The following is a 19,112-nucleotide window of genomic DNA, read 5'->3' on the forward strand; positions in this document are numbered from 1 at the left end:
TGGTGATTCCTAGAGCTACCGTTCATTACTTCCTGTATGAATTTCTAGGAAGTACAAGGCTGTTTTTTTCTTAATTTTTCTCTCTCCACTACTCTGAGTGGCAGCAGGCAATGCGACCTGGGGCCAGGTCCGCCCCCACTGAGGGCTTGGCACCCGAGTGGGCACTGCGCCCATGTGGAATGAAAACTAAATAAAGCAACCAGTGCTAAGACAGTTCAACTAACAACCAAACCCAGCACTGAAGCCAAGATAACAATGAGGTACAGTGTGTATCATAAATTTATATAATTACATAGAGTACCTTATTCCACATCATAAGCAGGTATGTGTGACACAAAGCACCACAATAACCATACAATCAATAGAAAAACCACACCCCTGTATGAATACAACCAAATATATGGATAAATGAACTCTTCTGCAAACGATACCAAGTACAGACAGCAACTTAAACTGGGCAATAGTCCAAGGTGTCCAGTGAAGGTCTAAGCACCGCGCAGTTGCGTAAATATGGGGGCTTAGCAGCTTTCGAGTGGGCACTGCATCCACGTGGAGTGAAGGCACATGGGTGGAGATAGCATGCCTTGCCATGAGCCTGTGGCAGAGCAAATGTGCTTCCTCTCACGCCCCCCTGGTGGCATGTGTTGCAGGCTGCTTGTCCAAGTCTTAATTGAGAAAGATTGTAAACAGCCTTATTAAAGGTAAAGACAGTCCCCTGTGCAAGCACCAGGTCACTACTGACCCATGGGGTGACTTCACATCCCGACGTTTACTAGGCAGACTTTGTTTACGGGGTGGTTTGCCAGTGCCTTTCCCAGTCGTCTACGCTTTGCCCCCAGCAAGCCGGGTGCTCATTTGACCACTGAAGTCCCTCCCCCAAACCTCGCCCACCAGACAGGAAGTAGTTTTTGAGTCCTGTCTCTCCAAGCAATGGGGCGAGAAACACCCAAAGCTCATGATGACCTTCTACTTAATAGCGGAAAGGACCTTCTCGGTGAGTAAACAATGTACCTTTCTCCTGGCCCTCTGAGGGCTCAGCACCATGAACCCGTTCTCATAAACGTCACCCCTGTGGTGTTTGCATCTCCCCAAGACCCAGGCTGCCAATGCAAAGTAGAGGCAGCTAATCATTCTCTGTGCCAGTGGTCAAGATTTTTAAGACTTGCAAATTGGATGTGGGGAAGGGGAGGCTTGTACTACAAGGGGAGTCTCCCTCAGGAACTGCCGGTCTTTGCTCCCCTGCGGTTGAGCAAACACCGGAATTGCTTGTTTGTCCGTGAACTTGAGGTTAATCGGCTTTGTGGAGCAACGGTAGGGCTAGGAGTTGCAGGAGAGAGTCACGCTTCCCTCGTAGGGGCTGTGGCTCAGAGGGTAAAGCCTCTCCTTGGCATGCAGAAGGTCCCAGGTGCAATCCCTGGCCTCTCCGGTTAAAAAGCGCCAGGCAGTAGATGATGGGAAAGACCACCTGCCTGAGATCCTGGAGAGTCACGTGGGATGGGGACTGTAGTAGGGAGGAGAATTGGGAGAGATAGCCTTCAGTGCTAGAAGGCCACATCAGGGGAAGTTCTGATGAGGGGCCGTGGCTCAGTGGAAGACCATCTGCTTGGCATGCAGAAGGTCCCAGGTTCATTCCCCAGCATCTCCAGTTAAAAGGATTCAGGTAGTAGGTGGGGAAGACCTGTGCTGGAGACCCTGGGGGGCCATGGAGAGGGGCCGTGGCTGAGTGGTAGAGCATCTGCTTAGCATGCAGAAGGTCCCAGGTTCAGTCCCAGGCATTTCCAGTTAAAAGGACCAGGCAATAGGTGATGTGAAAGACCATCTATCTGAGACCCTGGAGAGCCATGGAGAGGGGCTGTGGCTCAGAGGCAGAGCATCTGTTTGGCATGCAGAAGGTCCCAGGTTCAATCCCCAGCATCACCAGTTAAAAAGGAGAGTGTATGACTGGTCCGAGGTCACCCAGAAGAAGAAGAGTTGCAGGTTCTGAGAGAAAAATCTTTGGGCAGAGTTACTCAGGTAGTGTAGTGGTTAAGAGTGGCAGATTCTAATCTGGAGAACCGGATTCGATTCCCCACTCCTCAATATGAGCGACAGACTCTGACCTGGAGAACTGGGTTTGATTCCCCACTCCTCCACGTGAGTGGCGGACTCTGATCTGGAGAACAGGGTTCAGTTCCCCACTCCTCTATATGAGCAGCGAACTCTCATCTGGAGAACCGGGTTCGATTCCCCACTCCTCCACATAAAGCCTTCTGGGTGACCTAGACACAATTCTCTCTGAACTCTCTCATCCTCACCTACCTCACAAAGGTGTCTGGTGGGGAGGGGAAGGGAGGGCCACCTTGAGACTCCTTAAAGGTAGAGAAAAGCGGGGTATAAAAAAACAACAACCCATCTTCTTCTTCTTTAGAGGCGGCTTTTGGCTGAAGCCCTGTAGGACATTTGAGCCTGAAGGGATATCGCTTAAGCCTTTACCGCCAAATCCAACTTAGCTCAGGGGGTGGGGAATCCTTTAAGTCTGGAGCAAGCTTGAATGCCAATACAAATCCCCTTTTGCTTAGTGCAATGAGCTAATTCTTCTCCCTTTCCTCTCTCCCTCCTGGCTCAGGTCTGGGTTGCACAATGGTCCTGGTGTACTTCCTTTGCACAGACTGCTGGGTGATCACAGTGGCGTATTTCACCTGGTTGGTTTTTGACTGGAACACTCCAGTGAAAGGTAAGCCATGGAAGAAGAAGAAGAGAGTTGGTTTTTATAAGCCAACGTTCTCTACCATTTAAGGAAGAAACAAACCGGCTTGCAGTCACCTTCCCTTCCCCTCCCCACAACAGACACCCTGTGAGGTAGGTGGGGATGAGAGAGCTGTAAGAGAACTGTGACTAGCCCAAGGTCACCGAGCTGGCTTCATGTATAGGAGTGGGGAAACAAATCCAGTTCACCAGATTAGGCTAAAAATAGTGGACCCAGAGGGATTCTGTCACAGCGGCAAGAATCCCAGAGGTTCTGCAGCTGTTAGCTCTACGCAGGGGGCTGGTCCCTTAGATGCTTGTGGCCGGCCTTTTGAATTTCTTAGGGCTTTGGTGTTATTTAGCCCGGGATGCCCTTTTTGGCAACAGTGTGGTGTAGTGGTTAAGAGCGGTGGTTTGGAGCAGTGGAGTCTGATCTGGAGAACCGGGTTTGATTCCCCACTCCTCCACATGAGCAGCGGAGGCTAATCCGGTGAACTGGGTTTGTTTCCCCACTCCTCCACATGAAGCCAGCTGGGTGACCTGGGGCTAGTTACAGTTCTCTGAGCCCCACCAACCTCACAAGGTGCCTGTTGTGGGGAGGGTAAGGGAAGGTGATTGTAAGCCAGTTTGATTCTGCCTTAAGTGGTAGAGAAAGTTGGCATATAAAAACCAACTCTTCTCCTCCTCCTCTTTCTCCTCCTCCTCCTCTATCTCCTATTCCTTCTTCTCCTCTTCTGTGGCAGGGCTCCCCAACGTTTTTGAGCATTTGCACACCTTTGGAATTTTGAGAGGGGGTGGTGAGCGCCGACCAGGATGGCTGCCGCGGGAGGCGGGGCCAGGCCTGGGCTGGCAGCCATGGGAGGTGGGGTCAAGCCCGGTACCCCCCTCCTCACTTGGCAAAGAATCCCAAAACGGGAATAAAAACTGAAGGCATGCCTGGGGGAAGGAACACAGAAAGAGAAGGGGGGAGTAAAGAGAAGGAAAGCCTGAAGAGGGAGTGGAAACACAAGACTGGATATTGACTAGTCCTCCTGATCCTCTAGGGGCGGTTGCTGCAGCTGTTGAATCCACAGAAAACCCTCTCGTTTGAATGAGGGCTGCCTGCCGTACAAAGGCCGCATCCACTTTTGGAAAAGCTTGGGTGCCAAAGGAAGTACTGACAGGTGTCACGTCACCCACGGGTACCATGTTGGGGAGCCCTGATCCTTGTGGTATGGTGTTGCAACAAATCACAGCATGGACAAACCTGTGGTTAACGAACCAGCTGTGCACATCTTGGCTGGTCGTCCTCGGTTTGGGGCCAACCAATCCATTGGATTGTCTGTATTGACTGCTGTATTGTCCGCTCCCCTCTTCAAGCCTTCCAAGTTGGCAGCCGTCACCACATCCTGAGGCAGGGAGTTCCCCAATTTAACTAAACGTTGTGTGAAGAAATACTTCCTTTGATATTTTTTGAATCTCTCCCCCTCCAGCTTCAGCAGTTGACCCCACGTTCTGGTATCATGAGAGAGGGAGAAAAGCTTCACTCTCTCTACACCATGCATCATTTTGTCTCCCCTTAACCACCTTTTTTCCAAGCTAAATAGCCCTAAGCGTTTTAACCGCTCCTCATAGGGCAAGTCACACCAGCTGCTACTGTGGCAGTGAGTTCCATAAGCTGCCGTGTAAATCACCCTTTAAAAATAGAAACCCTACTGAACCTCCTGCCCTACAGAGGCCAACCAGGCCATTTTGTGGCTGGCTCCGCCTCCAGCGGCAGCCATTTAGTGGCTGCGCTCACCACACTGTGTCAGAATTTCAAAGCTGCCCGCAGGTTCAACAAGGTTGAACCCCCTGACCTAGGGGGACCGGGAAGCTGTTTTTCCTATGCCTTCCTTTTGTTAGGTTCTCTCCCCTTCCTGACGTTGTATTGACGTTTTCTCTCCTCCAAAGGTGGAAGAAGATCTCAGTGGGTGCGAAGTTGGGCCATTTGGCGGTATTACCGGGACTACTTCCCCATACGAGTGAGTATGGCAGACTTCCTTCCTCTGGATGGTAGTTTTGGAGAATAACCATGTCGGACTACAGTAGAACAGCTCGATTTGAGTCCAGGAGCACCTTAGAGGCCCAGCAGGTTTTTGGGATGTGAGCTTTCAAGAAGCACTACTAGTTTTGTCAGATAGGGACCTCTGCTCCTGATTGTATCTGACAAAACAGGCAATACAGGCAGAACAAATCTGGTTGGCTAGGCAAGTATACATTTCTTCTTCTTCTTCCTCTTCTTCCTCCTCCACTTCTTCTTCTTCCTCCTCTTCTTCCTCCTCCTCTTCTTCCTCCTTTTCCTCCTCGTCTTCCACCTGCTCCACCTTCTCCACCGAACTGAGTTTCCATCATGCCACTTCTGAAGCAAACTGAAATCTGACATATTGTCGAAGGCTTTCACGGTCAGAGTTCATCGGTTCTTGTAGGTTATCCGGGCTGTGTGACCATGGTCTTTCCTGACGTTTCGCCAGCAGCTGTGGCAGGCATCTTCAGAGTAGTAACACTGAAGGACGCTGGAGGTTGGCAACCCAGGAGGAGCTGTGGCTCAGTGGAAGAGCTTCTGCTTGGCATGCAGAAGGTCCCAGGTTCAGTCCCCGGCATCTCCAGTTAAAGGGACTAGGCAGGTAGGTGATGTGGAAAACTCCTACCTGAGACTCTGGAGAGCCACTGCCGGTCTGATTAGACAATACTGACCTTGATGGACCGAGAGTCTGATTCATTATAAGGCGGCTTCATTTGTGTTCATCTTTAGGGGACGGTCCATGGCATAGCAGTGGAGCATCTGCTTGGCATGCAGAAGGTCCCAGGTTCAATCCTTGGCATCTCCAGTTATGGACCAGGCAGTCGGTGATGTGAAAGACCTGTGCCTGAGACCCTGGAGAGCCACTGGTAGTCTGAGGAGACAATACTGACCGCCATGGACCAGAGGGTTTGATTCAGCATAAGGCAGCTTTACACGTTCAAATTAATGAGCTCATAGCACGTGAGGATGTAGGATGTCTCCCGCAAGGGATGAGAAAGCCCACGTCCCTGGGTCTGTTCAGCCATGACCTTGAGGCACTTCTGGGGCGGAGACTGGCCCACCTTACAGGGTGGTTGTGAGAATAACTGAGGAGGGGAGAAGCAGGAATGCTGCCCTGAGCTCTTGGAGGAGAGACAAGATATACAATTGTGGTGGTTCAGTGACAGGCTCAAACCTTGAAGGAGGCAGACAAGCATACCTTGGAGAAACCATTGTTTGAACAAACCATGGCTTGCCGTCAAGTATGAATGCAGCTTTGGTGTATACATACATGGTTTTGTGTTCTGAAAAATCTGAACTAGAAACAACCCTGGGATAAGTGCATTGTGTACCCGGGTACCAAATCTTCTCTTCCATGAAGATAGTTTCAGAGGGTAGCCATGCTGGTTTACCGTAGAAGAGCTAGAGTTGCGCCCGGTCGCACCTCAGAGACGAGCGAGATTCCCCACTCTTCCACATGCAGCCAGCTGGGAGACCTTGGGCCAGTCACGTTTCTCTCTGAATTCTCTCAGCCCCACCTACCTCACAAGGTGCCTGTTGTGGGGAGGGGAAGGGAAGGTGATTGTAAGCCGGTTTGAGACTCCTTAACGGTACAGAAAAGCGAGGTATAAAAACCAACTCTCCTCCACCTCCTCTGTCATTGGAGGTGCTACTAAAAGCTTGTGGTCATTTCTTTTTTAAAGGCATAAAGGGTTGCTGGCAATATGGTTGCAGAAAAACAGGTTTACAGGCAAAGCTGGATTGTTGTCCAGGGTGCAGGGAATAAAAGCAGATTTGTGATGAGCGATTGGTCAGTATCAAAGGCCGCCCTTGTCTGATGTATGCAGAGCAGCTAATTGTTTCTGCCCATCTGCCTGTGTGCTTATTTTAGCTTGGGGCTGGCTCCGGTTATTTTCCGCACCAGAGTCCGGTTACCAAACTTGTAGAATTAACTTCAGATCTGATCCTGCTTTTTTTGGACGATTGCTTCATTCGAGATTCTGAATCTAAAGGTCTCTGTTGCATAATGATACGATAAAAGGCTTTAGATGTTGCTCCAGGGGATGAGGCAAGAGCTGGGGAGGAGTTCCCCACTGCTGACCTTCCATGTGAAAAAGCCTTATTGCCAGTGTGGTGTAGTGGCTAAGAGTGTTGGGAGTAGTGTCTGGAAGGCACGCGTTTGAATCCCCACTCTCTGGGTGATCTTGGGCTAGTCATATTCTCTCAACCTAACCAGTGGGTCGTATGTTTGACATCCCCCTGCTCTAGACCCTTTAGAAGCTAGACTGAGCTGCTTCGGAGGGGGCTCTGAACCCCCTTTGACATTGGAACCAGCCCCATGGCTGAGCAGAGGGCCCCCTGCAGGCCGCCTCCGACTGTGCAATTGCTGTTGAGAAAGGTGGGAACGCCGTGGAAAGGTGTGGATGGACTGACTGAGTGGTGTGTGTGACATTTTGTCACGGCGAAACAACAGGAGGAGAGAAAGATGGGGTAGAACAGAAGCCTTTCCCCCCAATTGCCTTTACATCATTTTGACGGCTGAGCAATCGCGACCCTGACGCAACTCTTTAGCATTCCTCTCGCCAGGGCGGCTCGCTGGCTATGCATCTTCAGGAGCTTGTAGCCGTGGAATATTTTTGCTACGGGAGTTTCTCCCCGATGGCCTCCCGAGCACATCTGTTGCTCCCAGGGAGACCTTCCACCTGCTGCAGATTCCAAACGGTCTCCGAAACAAGCTGATGCTAAAAATGCAGGGCTGTGAGCAAACGGGCAGCAGCAGGGGGGAATTGCAGTCCGGCTGTCTTTTCTCCACCACTTAAGGAAGAATCAAACTGGTTTACAATCGCCTTCCCCTCCCCACAGCAGACACCCTGTGAGGCAGGTGGGGCTGAGAGAGTGTGACTAGCCCGAGGTCATCCAGCTGGCTTCATGTGGAGGAGTGGGGAAACCAACCCAGTTCACCAGATTTGCGTTCGCTGCTCATGTGGAGGAGTGGGGAGCCAATATGTGCACTGCCACTGCTGTCTCTCTTCTCATTCTTCTCATCTGTGCAGTGGCCATGAGTGGTGCATAGAAGCCACATGCAGCTTGGATTGTCCTGTCCTTCTGCAACGAAACCTTTGATTTTGCACTTAGCGCCTTCGTGGCTTTGCGAATGTGATGCGGCAGCTGGGGAAGAACTCCCCACAGCTGTCCCTGGTTTTGTTCCATGTAGTATGGAGCCCCGGGAGCCCAGTGTTAGTAGCCGGGCAACCAAATGCCACCCGACCCCTCCTGAATTCTTCATGCAAGTAAGCTGAGTAGCAGCATGAGGATCAGGTTGCTGTGCCCCTCTGTGGGAATTGCCAGCCTTCTGCTTAGCTCTTTGGCCCTGTGTGCCGTCAAGTCACTTCCGACTCACGACGACCCTATGAATCAACGTCCTCCAAAACAGCCTTAACAGCCTTGCTCAGGTCTTGCAAACCGAGGGCCGTGGCTTCCTTGATTGAGTCAATCCATCTCTTGTTGTGCCTTCCTCTTTTCCTGCTGCCTTCAACTTTTCCTAGCCTGATTGTCTTTTCCAGTGACTCTGGTCTTCTAACAAACTGCAACTGCTTTAGTTTGGCGCTCCAGGTAGCTGGGGGCAAAGACAGGGCAGAAGGGTGGCTGTTCATTTATTGCCTGTGAAAATCCAGACCTGGCGATGGATTTAAATGTAGAGAATATCAAGGAGTGACTGTGGTACAGCTTTCCTTTAACCTTCCTTTTTGTAATGGATGCTGGTCAGTTATCATTTTTATCTTGCTGTGCTTTCCCCAGGGAGGGGCTGAGGCTCAGTGGTAGAGCATCTGCTTGGCATTCAGAAGGTCCCTGGTTCAATCCCCAGCATCTCCAGTTAAAAGGACCGGGCATAGGTGATGGGAAAGACCATCTACCTGAGAGCTGGGAGAGGGGCTGTGGCTCAGTGGCAGAGCACCTGATTGGCATGCAGAAGGTCCCAGGTTCAGTCCCTGGCATCTCCAATGAAAAAGACCAGGCAGCCAGTGATAAGAAAGGCCTCTGAATGAGACCCCGGAGAGCTGCTTCCTGAGAAGACAACACTGACCTTGATAGACGGATGGACCTGGTCCATCTTGATGTTGCCACACACAGACAAACAGAAGGTGCTTTTAGCTGTGCACAAAACACATCAGTTCTGCAAAGTTCCAGTCGCGAAAAAGGCAAGAAAAGGATCCGTTTTGCTCCTTCGAGTATTAAGGGTGGAACCTTCTAAGGCCTGACTGTGCGTGGCTGGTCTGAGAAATTTGTTCTCCAAGTGAGTGCGGTGAGGTACGGGAGCGGGTCTTCTGAGAGTTTGTGTGGAATATCTAGTTCTAGCAAAGGTATTCATGGCTGCAGCAAAGGACAGGAGGATCAAGTCTTTCCCCCTACATGCCAAGGTGGCAGGGGCCCTTGTTACTGGATTGATCAGGGCCGAGCTTATTGAGAACAGGCAAATAGGGACCCCATGAGACTGGTTCAGCTCAGGTCAAAAGTGAGTCTGGGGGCCTTCCATGCATACTTCAGAAAAGTGGGCAAGAAATGTAATTACATGAAGTTATTGCACCCAGCATAACAACACAGTTCACAGTTCTTATCTGTAAGCCAGTCGGCGTCAACACCAGAATAAGACCAGCTTTATTCTCACAAATAAAGATGGAACGGTCAGCCTGAGATAAGGAGACTTGTCCTGTTTTTAGATGTTAGGTCCTAACTTTTATGATTTTATTAATTATATAACAGGTTTATATATATGTAAGTATGGTAAACATGATGAGGCTTCTCTAATCTATTGCATTAAATAAAAAAGTCTCAAACTCATATATTGGTATGTATGGATTTCTAAATATCTTATACTTTGTAACAGGCATTTGAATCAGATCTGTCTAACTATCTTATTTGACTTCGAGATTGTTTGTATTTTGTCACATTATTCTTAAGTTTCATGCCTTCTTGTAGCTCATATATTCTGTGTGAAGCTTTTACAATAAAAAGAACTTTGTTCAAGTTCAAATAAGTTGTGTCCCACCTATTGTGGGTGTTCAAGCCAAGTAAGATAAAATATCACTTCTTAGGGACTCATTCTAGAAGCTTATTCACTGAACGGCAGAGGCCGCTTCAGTAACAAAACAGGGGAAACGTCTTATGCATAACTGATTTTATTCTTTCTTCTCTCTCCCTCCCTCAGCTTTTTAAAACCCACAACTTATCAACCAACCGGAATTACATTTTGGGCTACCACCCGCACGGGATCTTTGCAGTAGGTGCCTTTTGCAACTTTGCCACAGAGGCCACGGGCGTGAGCCTGAAGTTTCCCGGGATCAGGCTGCACCTGGCCACGCTCGTCGGCAACTTCAAGATGCCCATTTTAAGGGACTACATAATGTCTGGGGGTAAGATCTGATGCCACGGGAGACCTTTTTACTTGCGGTTAAGCTCCATTCAGTTAAATGGGGCTTGTTCCTAAACCAAAGAGAAGGGACTAGGGGTCAGGGCAGGGGCTACAGCATGCAGAAGGTTCCAGGTTCAATCCCTGGCATCTCCAGCTAAAACAACCAGGCAGTAGCTGATGGGGAAGACCTCTGCCTGAGTCCCTGGAGAACCATAGAGAGGGGCTGGTGGCTCAGTGGTAAAGCGTTGGCTTCATATGCAGAAGGTCGCAGGTTCAATCCCTAGCATCTCCAGCTAAAAGGACCAGGCAGTAGCTGATGGGGAAGACCTCTGATAATATATGCCAACTACATTTATGTAACCCACATCAAGGCTGACTTGTCGGGGAGAGGCGGGATATAAATATAATTGAACAGTAGATATAAGATGTGGTGCATAATTGTAATCCCCCATCCCCTTTTTAATGTTTACTTCTTTATTCCTCCGGAAAAATAAAACTTATTCCTAAAAGAGAACCGTGAACTTTGCTGGAACTAACTGGAAAATTCCTTTCAAGGTGACTTCCCCATTCCTCCACATGAGCGGCGGACGCTAATCTGGTGAACCAGGATGGTTTCCCCACTCCTACACATGAAGCCAGTTGGGTGACCTTGGGCTAGTCACAGCTCTCTTACAGCTCTCTCAGCCCCACCTACTTCACAGGGTGTCTGTTGTGGGGAGGGGAAGGGAAGGCGATTGTAAACCGGTTTGAGTCTCCCTTAAGTGGTAGAGAAAGTTGGCATGTAAAAACCAACTCTTCTTGTTCTTCTCTCTTGACACTCCCGCCATATGCGGGCAAAGGGGCTTCCCAGACAGTTCTTCTTTTAATTTTATTTTTGTGCACAGGGGTAGTGGGGTGGGGGCTAAGCATTTTCCCCTCTTCCGCTTTTCCTCGTCGTGCTCGCTTGTGCCAAACCTTTTGCTCCTGGCTCCGTAGCGGCGAGCGTGTTGCACAGTGACCTGACAGACCCAAGTTCCAATCCTTGCTCAGCTGGGAAGCTCGTAAGGTGACCTTTGGGGCCAAGCAGCTTAACTTCCTTCCCAGGGGCTTATCTCCTTTGGGTGCGGGGAGGACAGCGGGATAAAAAGGCACTCGGTACCCCAGATTGCCTCCGAGCGTCGGAGCTGACCTGTGCGCAAAGCATCTCGAGCAACAAGGCTATTAGGGGGCAGGATTTGGCTCCCCTCGCCTGCGTACTCTGCGCTGTAAAAAGAAATCATATAGAAATCTGCAGAGAGGAGCCCTGGCGAGTTCTCCGGAGAATCTTGTCATTTAAAGGGCGAGTTAATGCCTGGGCATAGAAGCATAGAGTTGGAAGGGACTATGAGGGTCATCTAGTCCAACCCCCTGCACAATGCAGGAATTTCACAAGTACCTCCCCCCCACACCCCCAGTGACCCCTACTCCATGCCCAGAAGATGGCCAAGGTGCCCTCCTTCTCATCATCTGCCTAAGGTCATACAGTCAGCATTGCTGACAGATGGCCATCTAGCCTCTGCTTAAAAACCTCCAGGGAAGGAGAGCTCGCCACCTCCCGAGGAAGCCTGTTCCACTGAGGAACCGCTCTAAGAGCTAGAAAATTCTTCCTAAGGTCTAGACGGAAACTCTTTTGATTTAATTTCAACCCGTTGGTTCTGGTCTGACCTGGAGCAACAGAAAACAACTTGGAACCCTCCTCTATATAAAACCCCTTCAAGTACTTGAAGATGGTTATCATATCCCCTCTCAGTCTTCTCTCCAGGCTAAACATACCCAGCTCCTTCAGCCTTTCTTCATAGGACTTGGTCTCCAGACCCCTCACCATCTTTGTTGCCCTCCTCTGGACCCATTCCAGCTTGTCTACATCCTTCTTGAATTGCGGAGCCCAAAACTGAACACAATACTCTAGGTGAGGTCTAACCAGAGCAGGGTAGACCGACACTTTTATCGGTCAAGCCGTCCCGGCACAGTTAAAAGGTAGCTTACCTTTCAAGCCCTGCTCTGCTGGCTGCCCGGCTTAGTCATCTGGACGGAGGCTCTCTGCAGCGACCAGATGGCGACCGGGAAGGACCCTGGCCGGGATTAGAGATCTTGTCCGTGGCCTCTCTCTCCCCTGACCTTCCACAGGAAAAGCAGAAAAGGTACTGCAGCGTTGCTTTCAGGCCAGCAAGGGGAGAAAGGGATTTCTGGTGTGAAAACTGATAATCAGATCTCCACACCCTCCTGAGAAGGGCCGGGGCTTTTTGGTGTTTTTGAAAGTGGAAATTTTCAGGATGCCGAATTCTGAGCCGTTTCCGTTCTGCGCTTCTGACCAGAATCGTGGGGCATATGCTGCTCAGTTAAACGTGGTGTGAAGTAGTAAGGCCTTTCTGCTAACAACTTACCCCACTCTTCTGTTTTCTCCTTGTAAGGGGCCCGGTTTTCCCATCGGGAGCTGTGAGCTTGGAAAGTATGCTTCATTCCTTATTTTATTTTATTTAAAAAAGGTCTCTCTTCTCAATGCTCAGGTCTCTGCCCCGTGAACCGCGACAGCATAGACTACATCCTTTCGAAGAAGGGAACTGGAAATGCCATCGTGATCGTGGTTGGTGGGGCGGCTGAGTCCCTCAACTGCGTCCCAGGCAAAAACTCCGTGACGCTGAAAAACCGGAAAGGTTTTGTCAAGCAGGCGATACGAAATGGGTAAGGGAGAACAAGGCTCTTAGGTCAGATGCAAAGACTTTGGTTGTTTATGCATGGGTATTTTCACTCACGTTTGCCCCAGTCTGTCTTGGCTGTTCCTTGGAGTTATGCATGAGTTTTCTGTCCATTTGAGATGACCTCGCAATCAGCCCTCGCAAATCCAGGGACTTCCCATTCCTCTGCTAACCCGATTCTTCCCTCTCCCCTGAGCTCAGCCCGAGTGAAATCCCCATGCATAAGGCACAGCATGGGACACCCAAGCTTGGTTTCTATCACAGCCAATTACAAAGCAGCATGTCCAGAGGCGGGGATTCAAATGCTTCCTGGGAGCTCTTTCTGGCAGAAGAAAGGCTTTTTAAAACAGACTTAGATTTCTCCCCCCTTTCAGATTTATTATTAATACAGCAAAATTCTGATAGTTTCCCCCAAACTTGATCTATTGCAAATTGGTGAACAACACAGTTGAAGGGGCGTGCCTCTAGCGCCCCCTGCTGCCCCCTTGCCTCTTAGTGCCCCCCTAGGTAATCCCACTGCCCCCCAGGGGGTGGTACTGCCCACTTTGGGAACCAGTGGTTTATAATGAATTAAAGTCCTGTGGCGGCTCAAGGGCAGTGGTAACGATAGGGTTGCCAATTCCAGGTTGGGAGATTCCTGGAGATCTGCGGAGTGGGGCCTGGGGAGGGCAGGGTATAATGCCCTGAAGTCCACCCTCTAAAGAAGCCACTTTCTCCAGGGGAACAGATCTCTCTAGTCTGGAGATCAATTGTAATTCCAGGAGATCTCCAGGCTCAAACTGGAGGTCGGCAACCCCAGGTAACAGTATACCTGGCTCAAGGTGACGAAATACCTTGTGCCGGCCCTCTGCCTTGGCCTTCCGCAAGAGGAAAGGTTCTTACCGACATCTCTCTCTTTTAAAAAAAATCTTCAGCGCGGACCTTGTTCCCGTGTATTCGTTTGGCGAGAACGAGAACTTGAAGCAGGTGGTCTTCGAGGAAGGCTCGTGGGGATTGTGGGTTCAGAAGAAGATCAAGAAGTATATGGGCTTTGCCCCCTGCCTGTTCCACGGACGAGGCCTGTTCTCCTCCAACACCTGGGGCTTGTTGCCCTATGCCAAGCCTATCAACACCGTAGGTAAGATGGGAGCCCAGGCAGACCAATTTCAAGAAGAAGCGTTGGTTCTTATAGCCCGCTTTTCTCTACCATAAGAAATCTCAAAGCGGGGTTGGACTAGATGACCCTGGAGGTCCCTTCCAACTCCATGTTTCTATGATTCCCCCAGAACAAAATTGGGTGGGGGAGATTTGGGGGCTACAACAGCAAGGAAATTCCTGCTCCGTAAAGTTTGCAAGATGATTGCGGACACGCCACAATCTGACTACATACCGTCTTCACCATTGCTTAGAGGTGCATGTATAAAATCTCCGGTCTCTGGTATCTCCCGAGTCACATTTTGGGAAGGACCTCAGCCAGAGATTCGGGAGAGGTGTGGGTGTGCAAGCAAAAACCGTATTTGTGGGGTGAGCCACTCGTCCCTGCTGGTTGCTGCCCTTCCCTGTCTGTAACTCACCGGGTGCTTCTCTCCTTTCAGTCGGGGAGCCGATCACTATTCCGAAGATCGACAACCCGAGCCAGAAGGAAGTAGACTTCTATCACAGCCTCTATGTGACCTCCCTGCAGAAACTCTTCGACAAACACAAGACGAAATTCGGCCTGCTGGAGACAGATGCCTTGGAAGTCAACTGACGGCAAGAGGGACTCTGGCTTGAGCCGTCTCGCATGGGAGGGGGGAGATACCACTCGCTCGTCGCAAATCTGCATCAAAGCCCCTTTTCTGCTAGGGTTGGGAGTGGTTTGTGCCCCGGCCTGTGAATCGGGGGGGGGGGGGTTAGCCTTGATGCGCGGGTGAGCTTGAAGGATAAAACACGAAACAAAGTTGTCTAAATCCTCAAAGCGTTAGACCTTTCTCGTAACCTTCTTTCTTGGCGACGGACGCATCCTGCCCTATTCCCGAATCGTTCCCCATTGAAGTTGGAAGAGGAAACATTTGCATTTGTGCATCTGCTAAATAAGATCCGTATGGCCGTGCCTGGGCCGTGAACAAAGTGCCTGAGCCGAGAAGCAGAGCCGGAGAGTCACCGCCTCCCCCCTAAATCAAAGCACTTATTTTGAATTGACGCTGGGTCGTAATCTGGTGGTCTAAATAGGGGTAGCCAGGGCTGTTATGCTGCCCCCAAGTGGTGGGAGCACAACACGCAAGAAGAGGATGGTGCCGAGTTGTTTTCTGTTGCCCCAGAAGGTCGGACCAGAATCAGCGGGTTGAAGAATTTCCGTCTAGACATTAGGAAGAACTTTCTGACAGTTAGTGCAGTTCCTCAGTGGAACAGGCTTCCTCGGGAGGTGGTGGGCTTTCCTTCCCTGGAGGTTTTTAAGCAGAGGCTAGATGGCCATCTGTCAGCAATGCTGATTCTATGACCTTAGGCAGATCATGAGAGGGAAGGCATCTTGACCATCTTCTGGGCATGGTGTAGGGGTCACTGGGGGTGTGGTGGGGAAGTAGTTGTGAATTTCCTGCATTGTGCAGGGGGTTGGACTAGATGACCCTGGTGGTCCCTTCCAACTCTGATTCTATGAAGGAGCTGCAGGCAGCTTGATTGGCACCCAGATGGTCCAGTGTAATGGAAAGGGCTGTGGCTTACTGGTGGAGCCTGTTCTTGGAATGCAGAAGGTCCCCTGCTCAATCCCGAGTATTTTCAGTGGTAGGATCTGGTAGCAGCTGATGTAAAAAAGCTTCAGACCCTGGAGGACCCCTGCTAGTCAAGAGTAGACAGGACTGACCCTGAGCTACCAAGACTGATTCTTGGGGTCTGAGGCAGCTGCGTGAGCTGCCGGAGGCTACTGCTTAGATTGGCCCCCAGGTCTAGCTTTCCGGGGTGTGGGGAGATGGTCGGAACAAGATGAACCTGCCTGCTTTAGCAGCTTAAACGCCCAACGTTGTACGGTGGAGGAAAGGAATTCTAGTGGTTTTGTCACAGTGGATGGCTTCCATCAGAGATCCCCAACATGGTGCCCGTGGGTGCCATGATGCCTTCCAACTTCTTTCCTGGAGCCTGCCAAGTGGCTTTAGAAAGTGGGTGGTGCCAGGAGAAGCTTTTGCCCAGCAGGGCTTCTGATGGGCTGTGTAGCCTAAAAGATGTCACGTTAAACAGAGCTTCTGCCTGAAACGTTGAAGTTATTATTGTAGTTGTATGTTGCCTTTTTGTGGTTGGCTCTGCCTCCTGTGGCAGCCATTTTGTGATTGGCCCCACCTACTGCAGCAGCCATTTTGTGGTTGCACCCACCACCCTGTGTCAGAATTCCAAAGGTGCCTGCAGGCTCAAAAAGGTTGGGGACCCCTCCTTCAGGATACAGAAGTACAATGCACATAGTAATTAGTTTGGTCAGAGGATAGGGGAAATGCTTAGGGGCAAAAAATTACCATCTGTATTGAGGTAAGAATCCTGTGTTCCTTTTCAAGCCCTGGGGGTGGGGGTTCCGTTGTTCTGAATTAGTGAATGAGCTCAACTTCAGCAATCTCATGTTGCAACCTCCCCTTGAAGTATCTTCTTAGTGCTTACAGCAGAAGGAAAAGGGAGGTAGTAGAATTAGCATACAGAACCAGAGGGGAGGGATGCGGAGATCGGTGGGGATGGCCCTGACGGCTCTCACTTTTCACGTGACCCCGACCACAGGAAGCCATGACCAAGACTCTCTCCGGCCCGTCTGGACTCTGCATGGCAACAGCCCCGGTTTTAATTGGGACTGGGGGAAAGTCCCTAAACCTCACGACGGCCAAGAACGAGCCCAAATTCACTTCACGGACCCCTGGCTGGAAAAGCCGGCGCCTGCGTTTCGTTTCTGCAGTCACATTAGCAGGTGTGCTGCCTTCTGCCTCCTCTTGTTGCTGGAGAATACCGTTGCCTGGGAACTGCTTCTCCAGTCACCGCTACGTAGCACAAGGGCCTTTTCTGGTCGAGAAGAGCCCTTCCTGAATGCACAAGCAATGCAAATTTGGAGGTTTGCTCCCCGTTTTTTGTGGCTTTTCTTTTCTTTGTGGCTTTTCTTTCTTTATTGTGCAAACTGGGGTGAGAAGCAAAGGCTTTTTCTGGGCCTCAGCAGTCTTCAGTGATGTGTATGTCTAAAAAAAACAGTCTTGACAAATCTGTCCCCTTTTCCCTTTGTGGGTGCTCTCAGATGGATTGGCCTGAGGTTTCTCCTGGTTGACCCGCTTTGACAAGCGCAGGTATTTCAAGTTCAGGAAAAAGCGTTGGCAGCCTAAGAGAACCAGTTTCAGAGAGTAGCCTTGTTGGTCTTCAGGAAGACAGTGAGATTCAAGTCCAATAGAACCGTAGAGACCGACAAGATTTTCGGGGTATAAGCTTTTGAGAGTCAAAGCTCCCTTTGTCAGATAGGGATCTCATAAGATCATAAGAAAGGCTATGCTGGATCATACCAAGGCTCATCAAGTCCAGCAGTCTGTTCACACAGTGGCCAAACAGGTGCCTCCAGGAAGCCCACAAGCAAGATGACTGCAGCAGCATTATCCTGCCTGTGTTCTAAAGCATCTAATATAACAGGCATGCTCCTCAGACACTGGAGAGAATAGGTATGCATCATGACTAGTAACCATTTTGACTAGTTGCCATGGATAGCCCTTTCTTCTTTAAACATGTCTGCTCCCCTCTTAAAGCCTTCCAAGTCGACAGCCATCACCACATCCTGGGGCAGGGAGTTCCACAGTTTAATCTCCATCCCTGCTTGCACCTGACTCCTTGACTCTCGAAAGCTGATAATCCTGAAAATCTTGCGGTATCTAAGGTGTTACTAGATCTAGCTGCTTTAAGAGCCAAAGAGTGTTTTTCTTGAGATGGTGAATGAGTGGGCAAAAGGTTTTGTGGGAGGCAAAGAGTGGGGGGGATGACTTTAAAGTCTTCAATTTCTCTTTCTTCAAATCCAATATGTACAAAGAAGCTCTTCTGCACAATGTTTTGACCATTCTTAAATGTTTACGTAGATGTTCCCTGATGCTTTGTAGAGAAGTTTAGTCTAGAGCACATTGGGAGAGATAAATATTTAAATGTTTGGTACTGCTGCACGCTTAACCGGACCACCTTCAGTCGTTTTCATCGTCGCTACGATCTAAGCTCTAAATTGTGCCTTTCGGACCATGCAGAAAGCTGGGGCTTCGTTTCCTGGGTTCTTGTGTCCCTGTGAATGACGTGTAAAACTGAAAAATGTACAATTTTTTGGCATTTCATGGAATACCGTATATCTAGAGAAATTCTTTTTTGTACAAATTTATAGAAATAAACAAATGAAAAATAATTTGTGTTTTTGCTGCATTCCCTGCTCTGCCTTATCCCTTCACGGATGGGATTAGCTCGTTTTTTTCTGCAACGATTGCTAGTTGCAAAGAATGGGCAATTGTAAATTCAGAAGATCATTGGGGTATAAGCTTCTGAGAGTCTAAACTCCCTTCCTCAGACACAAGTCAGAATGGATATCTGAGTCCTTATATCCCAGTGAGAATTTGGGAGAGGTTGTTACAGAGAAGGGGCTCAAGATGAAGAGGTACAATGTGCATAGTAATCAGCTTGGTTAGAGGAGAGGGGAAACGCTTAGGGGCAGAAAATTAGCATCTGTATTGAGGTCAGAATCCTATGTCCCTATTCAAGCCCTGGCATAGGGTCATCTAGTCCAGCCCCCTGCAGAATGCAGGAAATTTCAAACTGCCTTCCCCCCACACCCCCAGTGACCCCTACTCCATGTTATTTATATATTTGTATATGTTATTTATAGTCCGCCTTTCTCACTGTGACTCAAGGCGGATGACACATTCAGTCAATACAATCAACCGGATGGGACATTCAGTGAACAATGAAGTAGGATTAGGATTGGTAGAAGTTTGGAACCAGTCAGAGAGAACCGAAGCACAGCATAAACATTGACACATTTAAGCAGTGCAAAAATTACATCGCAGGATCTTACTAACAAGTGTTCGTCCAGCCACCACTTGAAGACTGCCAGAGAAGGCCATGCCTTGTCTTCTGCCATACTCTATGCCACTGTGTGAACAGACTGCTGGACTTGATGGGCCTTGGTCTGATCCAGCAGGGCCTTTCTTATGTACCTAATTCAAATGCTTCTGGGCTGAAAACTGCGTCCTGGAGCCTTTGGGCACCTGGGCAGCAGGTCCCCTACCTGGGCCATTTCAGAGTA

At 49.7% G+C, this 19,112-nt stretch overlaps 1 protein-coding gene across 1 annotated transcript in view; it reads left to right on the plus strand.

Annotated features, from left to right (window-relative positions):
* The window catches only part of DGAT2 (diacylglycerol O-acyltransferase 2), a 31,300-nt gene extending 16,700 nt beyond the window's left edge, over positions 1-14,600 (plus strand). Inside the window, exons 3-8 of the mRNA XM_056858482.1 lie at positions 2,606-2,713; positions 4,657-4,727; positions 9,954-10,158; positions 12,683-12,857; positions 13,786-13,988; positions 14,446-14,600. Of these exons, the coding sequence (XP_056714460.1) occupies positions 2,606-2,713; positions 4,657-4,727; positions 9,954-10,158; positions 12,683-12,857; positions 13,786-13,988; positions 14,446-14,600 (917 nt within the window). The remainder of the gene's footprint in view (positions 1-2,605; positions 2,714-4,656; positions 4,728-9,953; positions 10,159-12,682; positions 12,858-13,785; positions 13,989-14,445) is intronic.
* Positions 14,601-19,112: the final 4,512 nt, after the last annotated feature.

The sequence above is a fragment of the Euleptes europaea genome, chromosome 12 (assembly GCF_029931775.1).
Source record: "Euleptes europaea isolate rEulEur1 chromosome 12, rEulEur1.hap1, whole genome shotgun sequence".
In the NCBI taxonomy this organism is placed as follows: Eukaryota; Metazoa; Chordata; class Lepidosauria; order Squamata; family Sphaerodactylidae; genus Euleptes; species Euleptes europaea.